At 46.5% G+C, this 13,116-nt stretch overlaps 1 protein-coding gene across 1 annotated transcript; it reads left to right on the forward strand.

The window, feature by feature from the left end:
* Nucleotides 1-606: 606 nt before the first annotated feature.
* Nucleotides 607-12,719, forward strand: LOC141129412 (cystatin-A5-like). The gene is made up of 3 exons (XM_073617434.1): nucleotides 607-725; nucleotides 4,281-4,382; nucleotides 11,035-12,719. The coding sequence occupies exons 1-3, from the start codon at nucleotides 633-635 to the stop codon at nucleotides 11,161-11,163; spliced, it is 324 nt and encodes a 107-aa protein (XP_073473535.1). The 5' UTR covers nucleotides 607-632; the 3' UTR covers nucleotides 11,164-12,719.
* The last annotated feature ends 397 nt before the right edge of the window (nucleotides 12,720-13,116 follow it).

A 13,116-nucleotide genomic window follows, 5' to 3' on the forward strand; every position in this document is an offset into this window, starting at 1 on the left:
CTGAGATCTGTTGTTTACAAGAGACTGCTGATACCAAGTCACATTCTGTCACTTACACTGCTTGTATTTAGAAAAAAAATAATTTAGTCCTCGTTCAGCTCTTGCTACCCCTCTGAAAAGTACTCTGCGGTGGATCACTTTTGGAAGGGCGGTTGATAGGCGGCAGGGATGTGATATGTCACTTCTTTATTTCCGGTTTTAATCCTGAAATTTCTGAACCAATGTACACAGTACAGGGTGGAGGTGGGATTGCTATGAATGGGACAAGAGGTTTAATTTTCGTTGCAGCATGTGTACAGCCCTGAGTACCTGTATGTTCTTTTTTAGGTGGGCGGTCGGGGTAAGGGGGGGCAGTCAAACCAGAGACCTGTGTGCCACCCTCAAATTCACCTCCAGGGACCCCCAGGCTGCTTGTACCATTCCACTGACTGGGAGGGGGACAAAAATAATAAATAATTATATCAGCACAGACTTTGTTGCAACAATCACAAGATTTGTGCTGCGTCATGTCCAAAGTCCAGAGGATGGCACATCATCTGCACCCCTCCCCCTCCCTGTGGAATGGTACAGTCCTCAGGTATATAAGTCCAGGTATTGGCTGATCTACTCAGTCTGCTGAGAACTTTGCAAAAATGAGTGACGTTGGTGAGAGTGAGCGTCAGCTACATGGTGGATGGAGTATATCCAGGGCACCTACTTCAGTAGATCAAGCCATCCTTGACAAGGTAAGTGGTTGGGGATCCAATTCTAAAGCCTGGTTCACAATTGCTGCAGGTCCAGTGGATGAGGTCCAGTGTGTCCCTGTTCACCGATTCAGGTGCGAATCAGGTCCGAATTTTTGCCTGAATTTGCACCTGAATCCGAACCAAAGAGGCACAAGACCAGATCCACGTATGGAAATAATAATATTTCTTCATAAATTTAGACAAAATTGTATTCTGCTACATTTCTTTGGTGAAAATAACCCAAATCACTCTATATAATTTAGTCTGTGGGAAAGTTATAGAGTCCACAATCTATGGGATATATATCTGAAAATCCAAAATGTCAGGACAGTACAAATACCCCTCAAATGACCCCTTTTTGAAAAGTAGACAGTCCAAGGTATTTAGTAAGAGGCATGGCGAGTTTTTTGAAGCTGTAATTTTTTGTCACAATTTTTTTTAAATTAAAAAAAAATTGTTCTTTTTTTTTTCTTTTTACCTAATGTCACCAGTGCAGTACAGTGTCATCATATAACTGGTGTAGTGTTGATCAGGGATACTAACTGTTGACAGTATGTAAAAAAAAAAAAATATATATATATATACACATTATGATTGCTTATACCAATGAATTTCATTGGTATAAGCAACCGTTTTTACTAAATGAAATTGATTAATTCAGTGAGTATTGTTGTGATTGGCCCCGTCTTTACCATATGATCACTGTGACCAATCACAGCTAGCAACACAATTGTACACAATGGATGGCATGAAAGGAAGCCATCCATTATTTACAATTGTCATGTGATTTGCTGTCATTGGTCACAGCGATCACATGGTACCGTCAGCGGGCCGGTACAGTGAATGGAAACGTTATGAAGATGTGGAATTACATACACTATATGGCCAAAGGCCTGTGGACACCCGACCATCGCTTCTCACACATGAGCTTGTAGGACATCTCATTCCAAAGCCATTGGGTATGAATATGGGGGGGGGATCCCCATTTACTTCACACTCTTCTAGGAAGGCTTTCCATAAGATTTTGGAGAGCGTCTGTGAGAATTTGTGTCCATTCAGCCGGAAGATCATTTGTAAAGTCAGGTACTGATTTTGGAAGAGAAGACCAGACAGATAGAAGACAATATAAATATAAATAATGTTTTTTAGAATGTAAAGTTATTATTGTTTAACTGGGGGAGGAAGAAGCTGCACAAGGAGCCAATCTGTTGTGTTACAGTGCAAGGAGCATTCTGATAGGAGTCTGCTGCTTCTTCTTTCACTGTTCAGTTATTGGCTGAAAAAGAAATATATGAGAAGTATGAAAAGAACTGCCAGTAGTGCATTACTGTCTACTTTAACTAGTTCCCAACCACGCTATAGACATGGATGTCCTCCCAGAACCACGCCCTCTGCGTGCCCCCTGGGGTACGTATCCATCGTGCTCTGTGATTGCTGAGTTCTTTGTACACAGCTGATCACAGATCGTGGTAAAGGGCCAATCACAGCAACCCTTTACCATTTACCAGCCCTTTAACAATGACTGCCACCTCTCAGTGCCCATCAGTGCCGCCTTATCAGTGCCGCCTCATCAGTGCCCACTCATCTGTTCCAATCAGTGCAGCCTCATCAGTGCTGCCTAATTAGTTCCAATCTGTGCTGTCTAATCATTTCCTTTCAGTGCCGCCTCATCAGTTCCCATCAGTGCTGTCTAATCAGTTCCCATCAGTGTTGCCTCATCAGTGCCCATTAGTGCTGCCTCATCAGTGCCCATTAGTGCAGCTTCATCAGTTCCCATCAGTGCCCTTTAGTGCTGCCTCATCAGTTCCCATCAGTGCCGCCTCCTCAGTGCCACCTCCTCAGTTCCCATCAGTGCCACCTCCTCAGTTCCCATCAGTGCCGCCTCATCAGTTCCCATCAGTGCCTCCTCCTCAGCTCCCATCAGTGCCACCTTATCGGTTCCCATCAGTGCCACCTCGTCGGTTTCCATCAGTGAAGCCTCATCGGTTCCCCTCAGTGCCGCCTCATCGGTTCCCCTCAGTGAAGCCTCCTAGGTTCCCATCAGTGCTGCCTCATCGGTTCCCATCAGTGCTGCCTCATCGGTTCCCATCAGTGCAGCCTCCTCAGTTCCCATCAGTGCCACCTCCTTGGTTCCCATCAGTGCCACCTTATCAGTTCCCAACAGTGCCACCTCATCGGTTCCCATCAGTGAAGCCTCATCGGTTCCCATCAGTGCCCCCTCATCGGTTCCCATCAGTGCCCCCTCATCGGTTCCCATCAGTGCCCCCTCATCGGTTCCCATCAGTGCCGCCTCATCGGTTCCCATCAGTGCCGCCTCATCGGTTCCCATCAGTGCCCCCTCATCGGTTCCCATCAGTGCCCCCTCATCGGTTCCCATCAGTGCCCCCTCATCGGTTCCCATCAGTGCCCCCTCATCGGTTCCCATCAGTGCCACCTCATCGGTTCCCATCAGTGCCACCTCATCGGTTCCCATCAGTGCCACCTCATCGGTTCCCATCAGTGCCACCTAATCGGTTCCCATCAGTGCCCCCTCATCGGTTGCCATCAGTGCCCCCTCATCGGTTCCCATCAGTGCCACCTCATCGGTTCCCATCAGTGCTGCCTCATCGGTTCCCATCAGTGCCACCTCTCAGTGCCCATCAGTGAAGGATAAAAATGACTTATTTGCAAAATGTTATAACAGAAACTAAGAAAAAATGTTTTTATTTCAACATTCTTTGTTGGTTTGTTTAGCAAGTATTAAAAAAACCCAGTGGTGATTAAATACCATCAAAAGAAAGCTCTGTCTCAAAAAAATGATAAAAATGTCATATTGATACAGTGTTGCATGACCGCTGAATTGTCATTCAAAGTGTGACAGCGCAGAAAGCTGAAAATTGGCCTGGGCAGGAAGGGGTGGGGTGGGGTGGGAAGGGGGTTGGCTCTCTTGTAATAACAGAAATCCAAATTTCTGAATAACGAAAAATGTGTCCGCATTTTTATTCCGAACAAAACCAACCGCACATGTCTATTGGTGCATAACTATAGCACAGAGAGCACAGAGGCTGTAGTTTCACTAAATCGCAGTAACGGAACACACACAGAGTTATTCAAACTTTATTTTCATTTTATTTTTTTATTTCAATATCTGTTTAGTTGTTTTACATAGAAGGGTGCAGAAATATCACCATTTAAGTTTTGGATTTACTGATCATATGTGGGGACACATGTAGTGATGGCAGCAGCCCTCTCTAGTATTAGGATGGTATCTGGGGTAGGATTGGCAGCACATGAGTAACATATTGTACATACCTGTGGGGGTCAGCAGAAGAATCCACAGAGCCAGCTAGGGACCAGGAGATCCGACACTCCCAGAGGTGATCCAGATGGAGGGGGGATTAGTATGTGTGCTCAGGCTCTTCAGATTCCCCTTCATATGTTGCTGTGAGCTGCACTGTGCATGACCTGCAGTGACTACCTGGTTGGTCTGATTCTCTGCAGCAATGACTATATTACAGCTGCTACTGGTCAATAGTTGGGCCATTCCAAACCTCATACCAGTTTTCTTTCTTCCAGGTGAAATTACAGTATGAGATACGGGCCAGTAAGAACTCCGGGGAATTTCTGGCAGTCCTCGTCCGTACTCAGATTGTTAGCGGCACAAATTATCTTTTCAAGGTAACACTTTGAGTTTTAAGTAGACACGTGCAATTCGTTTTGTTCCAAATTAGTTCTTTAACGAATTTCGACAAATTCGTTAATTCGGAAATATCCGAATTAACGAAAACCCGTTTAACAAATTTTTCCAAATATTCGTAAATTAGAATATTCAAAAATTCGTACATTCATAAATTCGTACATTCGCACATTCGTAAATGTGTACATTCGTACATTCAATGCGAATGTAATGTAATGGATTAATAGTAATAATTTTTTTTTGAAGATCCAGATTAGAGCCGTAGGCTCTAATAGGTTTCAAAATAGGGTGGAATCGGGACACAGAGCAATGCATCTGGAGCCCACCCAGGTGTGTTGCAACAGTGAATGAAAATTCACTGTTGCAACACTGATCCTCCTCCTGGCCAATCGGGAAGCAGGTATGAAACCTGTTTCCCAATTGGCCAAATTGTTAGGCGATTCTATTGGACGCCTAGTGCCGGGAGGAGAGAGGAGACGCAGCGAAAGCTGCTGCATGAAAGGACACCGGACACCGGGGCAGCTTTCCCCGAGCCCGCCATGCTCTCACCGCTCACATCCAAGGTAAGGACAGCGGGTGGTGGTGAGGGGGGCTTTGTTAGTGCCGTAGGGGGTAGTGCCGCTCCACTGTTGGCCCGGGGGGGTTGTTTGTCGCCCCCCCAAAAAAACACCAGCCGCCACTGCTCTTCAGACCACCGTCCAGAGCACTGTGTGCATTACAGGCCTCCTCAGACCACCATCCAGATCACTGTGTGCTTTGCAGGCATCCTCAGACCACTTTCCAGAACACTGTGCATTACAGGCCTCCTCCGACCACCATCCAGAACACTGTGCAGCATTACAGGCCTCCTCAGACCACCGTCCAGAGCACTGTGAGCATTACAGGCCTCCTCAGACCACCATCCAGAACACTGTGCAGCATTACAGGCCTCCTCAGACCACCGTCCAGAGCACTGTGAGCATTACAGGTCTCCTCAGACCACTTTCCAGAGCACTGTGTGCATTACAAGCCTCCTCAGCAGGAGCGGCCCATCCATTAGGGGCACCCGGGCATGGCCCCCCTATCCTCACCACCCCCTATATGCAGTGAATAGATTCATGCATAGTATGAATTTATCCACGGCCGCCCCCTATTCATGTGTCTGGCCCCTTTCGGGTCACCAGGCATATGAATTAGAGCAGTCAGGTTTGATTTTTTGAAGATCCAGATTAGAGCCATAGGCTCTAATAGGCTTCAAAATAGGGTGGAATCGGGACACAGAGCAATGCATCTGGAGCCCACCCAGGTGTGTTGCAACAGTGAATGAAAAGCACCACTTAGCCTCCTCAGATCACCATCCAGAGCACTGTGTCCATTACAGGCCTCCTCAGACCACTGTGTGCATTACTGGCTTCATCAGACCACCGTCTAGAGCACAGTGCATTTCAGGCCTCCTCAGACCACCATCCAGAGTGCCTGTGTAGTTTGTTCAAACCTTAATACCATAAATAATAACAGATATATATTTTTTCTTACTCCAGGAGTATATAATGAATTCTAGAGAAATGCTTAAATAACGCATTACAATTTAACTAAACCCATTTGATTTTAGTAGAATAAAATGATTTTAGCTGACCAAAATGTACTGGAGATTTTAGTAGACTAAATACGACTAAAACTTATAACAATTCAGATGACTAAAATGCAACTATAACTAAAATGGCTTTTAGTCAAAAAGACTGACTAAAACTATATCAAAATTTGCTGCCAAAATTAACACTGGTGCACAGTCCTGAAACCTTCTTTAAAAGTCTGAGGATGCAGAATACAAATTTGTGACCCGCTAAGTTATCCCCAATTCCACTGTGAGGAAATACAGTTTAAACATTTGGCTTCTCTTTGACACTGTACAGTTATACTGTTATGCATATTGTCATATGGGGGTTGATTAGCTCAGTGGTAGATGTGCTTTTAGGAGAGTCCATGCCAATCCAAACTGTGGTTTTTAGGCCTTGCCAATCCACGTTTGCATGGGCCCGCTCCCTGGCCTTTCAATATGGGATCCCCTGGCACCCCGGGCTCCCTCATTCCATCAAGACTTACAGACTCCCTTAGTCCCCTCGACTCACCTATTCACTCCGGCTTTGTCAGTCTCCCAGACTTGCTTATCTGTCCCTACTCTCTCAGTCCTGTGGGTAAGGAATCTCTCCTACACTGAGTACTGTCACCTGAATAGATGACCTCTTCTCTCCCAAAACAGGAGCACTCAACTGTCTCCTGATAGGACACACCTCCCTCCTGGCCAGAGCCCTGAGCTACAGTATAGCCAGGCCTTGCTTATAACAATAGTGCACATTGGCACACTCGCACTGCAGGACTCCAAAAAGACCTAGACACAGGGTTGGAGAGTTCTACCCACCCAAACCTCTTTGAAGTCTCCAAGCTCCAGACACTGATCCATGATTACAAAACTTGGAGAAAGCTGAATACCCAGTTTTCTCCATTAATTCACAATACTCCAAAACCCTGTACTCTGCATAAGTGCAAACCCTGTGTTGATTTCCCTTACAGGCCTATCACGGTCACATACACCCCCAACCCCCACCCCGCATTGTTTTGATCTGGAGGGCGGAACTCCAGAGCCTATCACACCACTGTGCCAGCTGTCACCCACATAAGCCCAACCTTTTTTTCTGGGTATGCTTTCAGACCCGCCCTACCCTGAATCTCACTTGGGTCCCACTGCAATTCACACAAAGCTTTCTCCCTCTTCTCATGGGGTTCCTGGGCTTATCATCCCTTTCTGGGGGTACTCTGTCTTCCCTGACACCTCTCTCAAACTTTCTGTCCTGAAGTTGAAGGGAACCTACTGTGCTTGATGAAGAATCACCTTTCCCAACTTTACCACCCTCTGTGTTCTTCTGGGTTCATCAATCCTGCTGGGGTTGCCCCCAGCAACCAAAACCATTGACACCTTGTCCAGTATTGTGAGTACCTCCTTACCCCAGTTACCCCAGTCCATTGAGTTCTGATCACAAATGCTCCACAGAACCTATATCAGATGCCCAGGGAAACACCCATGGAATTTGGGACTCAGCAGCAGGTACTGTACACTACATTTCTCATCTTTTTCCACATTTATGTATTTTATTAATTTCAGGTACTTATATAGCGTCGTCAATTTACGCAGCTCTATATACATTATACATTCACATCAGTCCCTACCGTCAAGGAGCTTACAATCTAAGGTCCCTAACTCACATTCATACATAGGGCCAATTTAGACAGGATCCAATTAACCTACCAGCATGTCTTTGGAGTGTGGGAGGAAACCGGAGCACCCAGAGGAAACCCACACAGGCACAGGGAGAACATGCAAACTCCAGGCAGGTAGTGTCGTGGTCAGGATTCAAACCAGCGACCCTTCTTACTGCTAGGTGAGAGTGCTACCCACTACACCACATCACCCTGTGCCAACAAATTTTCAACCACGGCAGGCTGCAATACTCCACTTTTTACAGCTTGCTCTGGTGGCGCTTCAGACACATCCATCTTTGTATCTTCAACTTAACCCCTCATCAACAGGCCTACGCAAAGTGTTATTGGTTTGCACCCGAACACCCCCTCACTGTATGGTGCAAGCCCACCCTGTTCCTCCAGAGTAGCATCAGAGTTATTTTGGACAAACCTCCAGCTCCAACACACAGAGTCCTTTAGAGACTTCCAGGGACAACTTTGCGGCTCTGTCTCTGGTTGCTATGGGAGACATCCCACCTTCATCATTAACACTATTTCATATACCAACAGTAATACTTTTATCAACATTATCATCAGCATTCACAGGTTCCTGACACCCAAGCTATGATTCACTGCTCCGTACCCCACCATCTATTTAATGTTCCTCATTCCACCATCCAACACTGTAGTCCCCTGCTCCTCATTTATCTATCCAAGACTGTGGTCCCCCTGTTCTTCATACCCCTTTCATCCAAAGCTATGGTTTCTTGCTCCTCACCCCCTATTCCTCGCCATGTTCTTCTGCTCTTCATCCCTATCCTAAGCTGATGGCCATCACCCCACACCCCCAACTCATGCTGCAGTCCCACACTGTGCTATCTCCACCTCCTTACCCCCTAATCTTATGCTTATGCCCAACCCCCCCCCATTCCTTAATCCACCTTCCCCTAGTCAAAGCATTTCCTTCACACCAACCTCTCCCCATTTTCTCTGCCACCCACTACACCTAGGTCCCAACATCTAGACACCCCCACCTCCACCTCCTCTTCATATAGCTCTGAATGAATCCATTTACAGCAGTCTGTGCACCAGAGGAGCTTAAACTCCAATGTTCTCTTCTTTGTGTTTCTTTTCTGTTATTTGCTATAAGCTTGTTTATTTTTATTTATCTTTTGTATGTATGTAAATATGTTTTTATTATGTTCTGCTGTGTGCTGTATATTTAAATCTGCCACTTTCATTAAAAGCCCTTTCACAGCAGCGTGTGCAAGTCAGGGGGCGGAGTGTGGGGCGGGTCAGACATGGCAGAGATAGGATGGGAGGTGGAGCAGATTCTGCCTCCTCCGTCCTGTTTATACAGCACACTGTACTGGGCACTGCCAATTAAATTGGCACAGTACAGTGCCCCCGTCCCCAGCTCACAGGCACCTCACCACCCCCCCAACCCCGCTGGCAAAGGAAATGGGGAGATGATGCAGCGGATCCAGTGCTGCTGGTAAATCAGAATGGATTACTCAAATTGTGTAGTAGGTGATAGGGCACAACCACAGTGGGCCTCCCTTCCATTGGGGTCGATTGCCCTGCACACGTCTGTACACTGGATGATACACTGGCGCCCGGGGTGATTAGGGTGTGCCCAGGCACATCCAGCACACCCAATGTACATGCCTATGGGTCTCGCCCCTCTGGTGGGTGTCACCTGGGTGTGGTCCGCACCCCCATAGTGACGCCACTGACAGACAACAATGCAACACTCACTGTAGTTCCTCACCAGTGAAGCTTGCACTGTAATGTCCTTGTGTCCATCCTTGCTCCACAGGAGCTTGCAATCTAAAGTAGCCCCCAAGAGTATCTCAGAACTGTTATTTCTGATAAAATACACAATTAAAGTGGATGTAAAACCACTCTCATCAATTATAAAGTACTGCCATAGTGCTGAACTATAGGAATATACATGCCTACTGCATGTACCCTTACCTGTCAAATGTCTCCCCTTTAGCTGTTTGCAGCCCCCCAACAACTCCAGATTCAGTAGGCGTGTCTTTTATCGGCGCTCAGTGGGCGGAGTTATGATACCAGCAGACTCCCGCCCACCTCTATACTCCCCTTGGCCAGAGCGTGCACAGGAGAGGCAGAGCGCGTTCTGGGTAAAAGCACGGCCCCCTGTCACTTCTGCAATCTGCACACATGAATGTCCAGTGACAGTCGGGGATGATCGGTGCGATGGAGACAGCTGTGAGCACCGATCTCCCTGCATGGCTTTTCATCATCTGCTTCTCCTCTCCCTCCCGCGCCTTTCACCTGAAAAGCCATGCAGGGAGATCGCTGCTCACAGCTGTCTCCGTTGCACCGATCATCCCTGACTGTCCCCAGTGTCTATCTCATCCAGCGCCCGTGTTCTTCACCCCCTTCTTATCTTGTCCCCCTCTGTGTCTTCCACATCCGCCCTGCTGTGTCTTCCTCCTTCGTCCCCCGCAGCCGGCTTCCTTCTCTCCCATGGGCTACTAGGGGGCAGGGGGGGGGGATCTGTCAGAATGGAGAGCGGAGAAAGGGGCCAGTATGTCTCTTACCAGCAGGGGCGGACTGACCATTGAGCGACTCGGGCACTGCCCGAGGGCCCTGGGCCACTAGGGGGCCCCATCAGGGTTGCCAGCCTCAGTAAAACCAGGGAGAGTATGTATAAATCTGTGGTTTTTTTTACATCTGTCTGTGTATACTGTGTGTACATGTATGTGTATACTGTGTGTGTGTATACTGTGTGGCCCCATAATCTCTGATTGCCTGGGGGCCCCATATTCTCCTATTGCCCGGGGGCCCCATGAGTTATCAGTCTGCCCCTGCTTACCAGCCTCTTTCTTTTCTGAATGGGACACACAGAGCGTTCTTTACCGATTGCTCCTGTGTCCTGTGATAACTGAACAGAGTATACTGTGTGTTACTCTGCTTCAGTTTATGAATGGAGAGGAGCCTCTGACTCCTCTCCATTCATCTTCAATGCAGAGAAAAGGACTGGGGAATCTGTGTCCTCTGTCCTTTCTCTGTCTCAAATGGGAGATGTCTCGGTTTAGACCCCTGAAACATCCAATCCTGGCAAAGCAGCAGAAGAAAGGAGTGGGAGGGAATTAAAAACAATGCATGTCTCTTAGGCTAGTGCACGAGATATGTAAATCACCTGTCACTCACAGCAAGGGGGAGGATTTGACAAAGTTTTTCTCTGTTTGTCAAGTTTTATCTCACTGAACAATAAAAGAGGATTGCTCAGAGATGGATCAACTCTTTGTGGCAAGACTGGGCTCAAATGATAGGAAATCTTATACTCTACATTATGACATCAAAAAAAAAAAAAAAAAAAAAAAATTCGGGTTTACATCCATTTTAAAGGTGGAATTGTTTTCTGAATTTTCTTGATCTTTTCAGGTTTACATTGGAGAGCGCACTTATAGCCACCTGAGAGTCTTCGAACCTCTGCCTTGTACAAATAAGGGACCGGTGTTGGTGGATTTCCAACAGAATATGACGATGGATGATAAGCTGGAGGTTTTCTAAGATAGAGATGAGAACGATACCAGAGATTGAAGATGAAGAATCCTCATAGGACAAATATTCCCCAATTCACTTTTTAGTTAGTCGTCACAAAATTCCTAATTATATCATATATGTCATGGAGAATAAAGTATACATCACATCTCTACAATACATGTATTCCACATAAAGCACATATGTGTCCACACAGGAGATGGGTCCTAACGCTGGTTGTGTGCGGAGAGCGGCTCTCAGCAGTGACTGAGCTGTCGCCAACAACTCCCCCCTCACTGTTAATGAAAGGGAGCTGGTGGGTGGGGCTTATGATCATGTGACTGCTGCAACAGCCAATCACTAGGTCACATGAGTAGCAACTCCACCTCCCATTAAACGCCTTAAAGGGCCAGCAGCAGCCAGCAACAAGGGGTTAAAGTAATAATAAACCCCAAACCAAAAATTTTATATATTGCAGCTTACCAATCCTTAGATTTGGTGGCTGCATTTGTTTTCTTTTTTCAGTCTCCCCCCCCCCCTGTTTTCACCTGGTAATCTGGCCAGTAACACACCTAAAGGAGAACAGGGGGTACAGCAGACAGCAGCGTTGTCAGCCTGGGGGGAGGGGAGTGTCAGATTAAGACACACTAACAAAATGAATCCAAACTTCAGATCACACTGCAGTTACAGCAAACAGTTGTTTTTTTTTCTTTTGGGATAAAAGTTTTACAGAAATAAATCATAGATGATCATTGTAAGCACCCCTGTCAGTGTTAAATTGTTTGCCTCAAACTGATACATTTGCAGGATAACTTGTTCTGTTGAAAAACAACAGACATACTGGCCAGTTTACCAGATGGAAATAAAGGAAAGAGACTAGAAAAAAAAATAATGCAGCCATTACATCTACAAATTGGTAAGCTGCAAAAAATACATATTCCTTTTGTGTTTTAAGTGGTTCTGAAGGCTCGAGGTGTTTTTACCTTCATGCATTTTATGGATGAAGGTATAAATACTTGTGTTAAGCAGCCCCCCCCATAACACTTAGCGGAGCCCCATCTCGATCCAGCGATGTGCTTGAGTGCCTCGGCTCTACGGGGACTCTGGCATCTCATTGGCTAAGACAGCAGGGGGAGCTATTAATCACAGCCACTGAGCCAATCAGGAGAGAGAGAGGGGCCGGGGGCCAATCCATGGCTTTGTGTGTGTGAATGGACATGCAGCTCCACAGCTTGGGAGCGAGTCTGCTCGGAGGCCCCCCATAGCAAACTGCTTGCTGTGGGGGCACTAAGCAGGGGGGAGGGGCCAGGAGCGCCGGTGAGGGACCCGAGAAGGGGAGGATCCGGGCTGCTCTGTGCAAAACCATTATACAGATCAGGCAAGTATAACATGTTTGTTTTTTTAAAGAGACTTTAATAGCACTTTAACCCCTTGTTGCTTGCCCTGATCTGCCAGAAATGAACTTTAAATCTGAACACTAATGGTGTACAGAACATTGATAATATGTACTCATCTGTAAAATCCTTCTCAGTGTTATGTATTGTAATGAGATCTCTGAGAAATACAATAAAATATTTGAAAATTTGTATTTTTTTTATACATTTGCAAATGCATGTAAAGTCACACTGTGCATCAATGCTCCTCTAAAGGTGCAAATCCTAACCCTAAACTGTCTGAGCTCCCAACTTATTTGTCCTGGTTCCTCCTCTTACATCAGGGGGCTCAAAACTTTCTAAACGAAGGGCAAGTATACTTCAGAATTTGGGGGGCCGGGATGAGGCCAATGGGAGTAGAAAAAGTTCCTGTTGTCAGTGAGAGTAAACAATGCCCCATCCTTGCTGTCCCATTGTGCCCCATCATTGGTGTCAGTAGGATATTAATGCCAAGGCCATCTTAATAACATCATGGGCCACTGGGCAAAGTAATGCACTAGGGCCCCTACCAGGGAGATGGTGACCTGCAGTGCTCTATATGAGTGGTGGC

Source organism: Aquarana catesbeiana, linkage group LG02 (assembly GCF_042186555.1).
Source record: "Aquarana catesbeiana isolate 2022-GZ linkage group LG02, ASM4218655v1, whole genome shotgun sequence".
NCBI classification, from domain to species: Eukaryota; Metazoa; Chordata; class Amphibia; order Anura; family Ranidae; genus Aquarana; species Aquarana catesbeiana.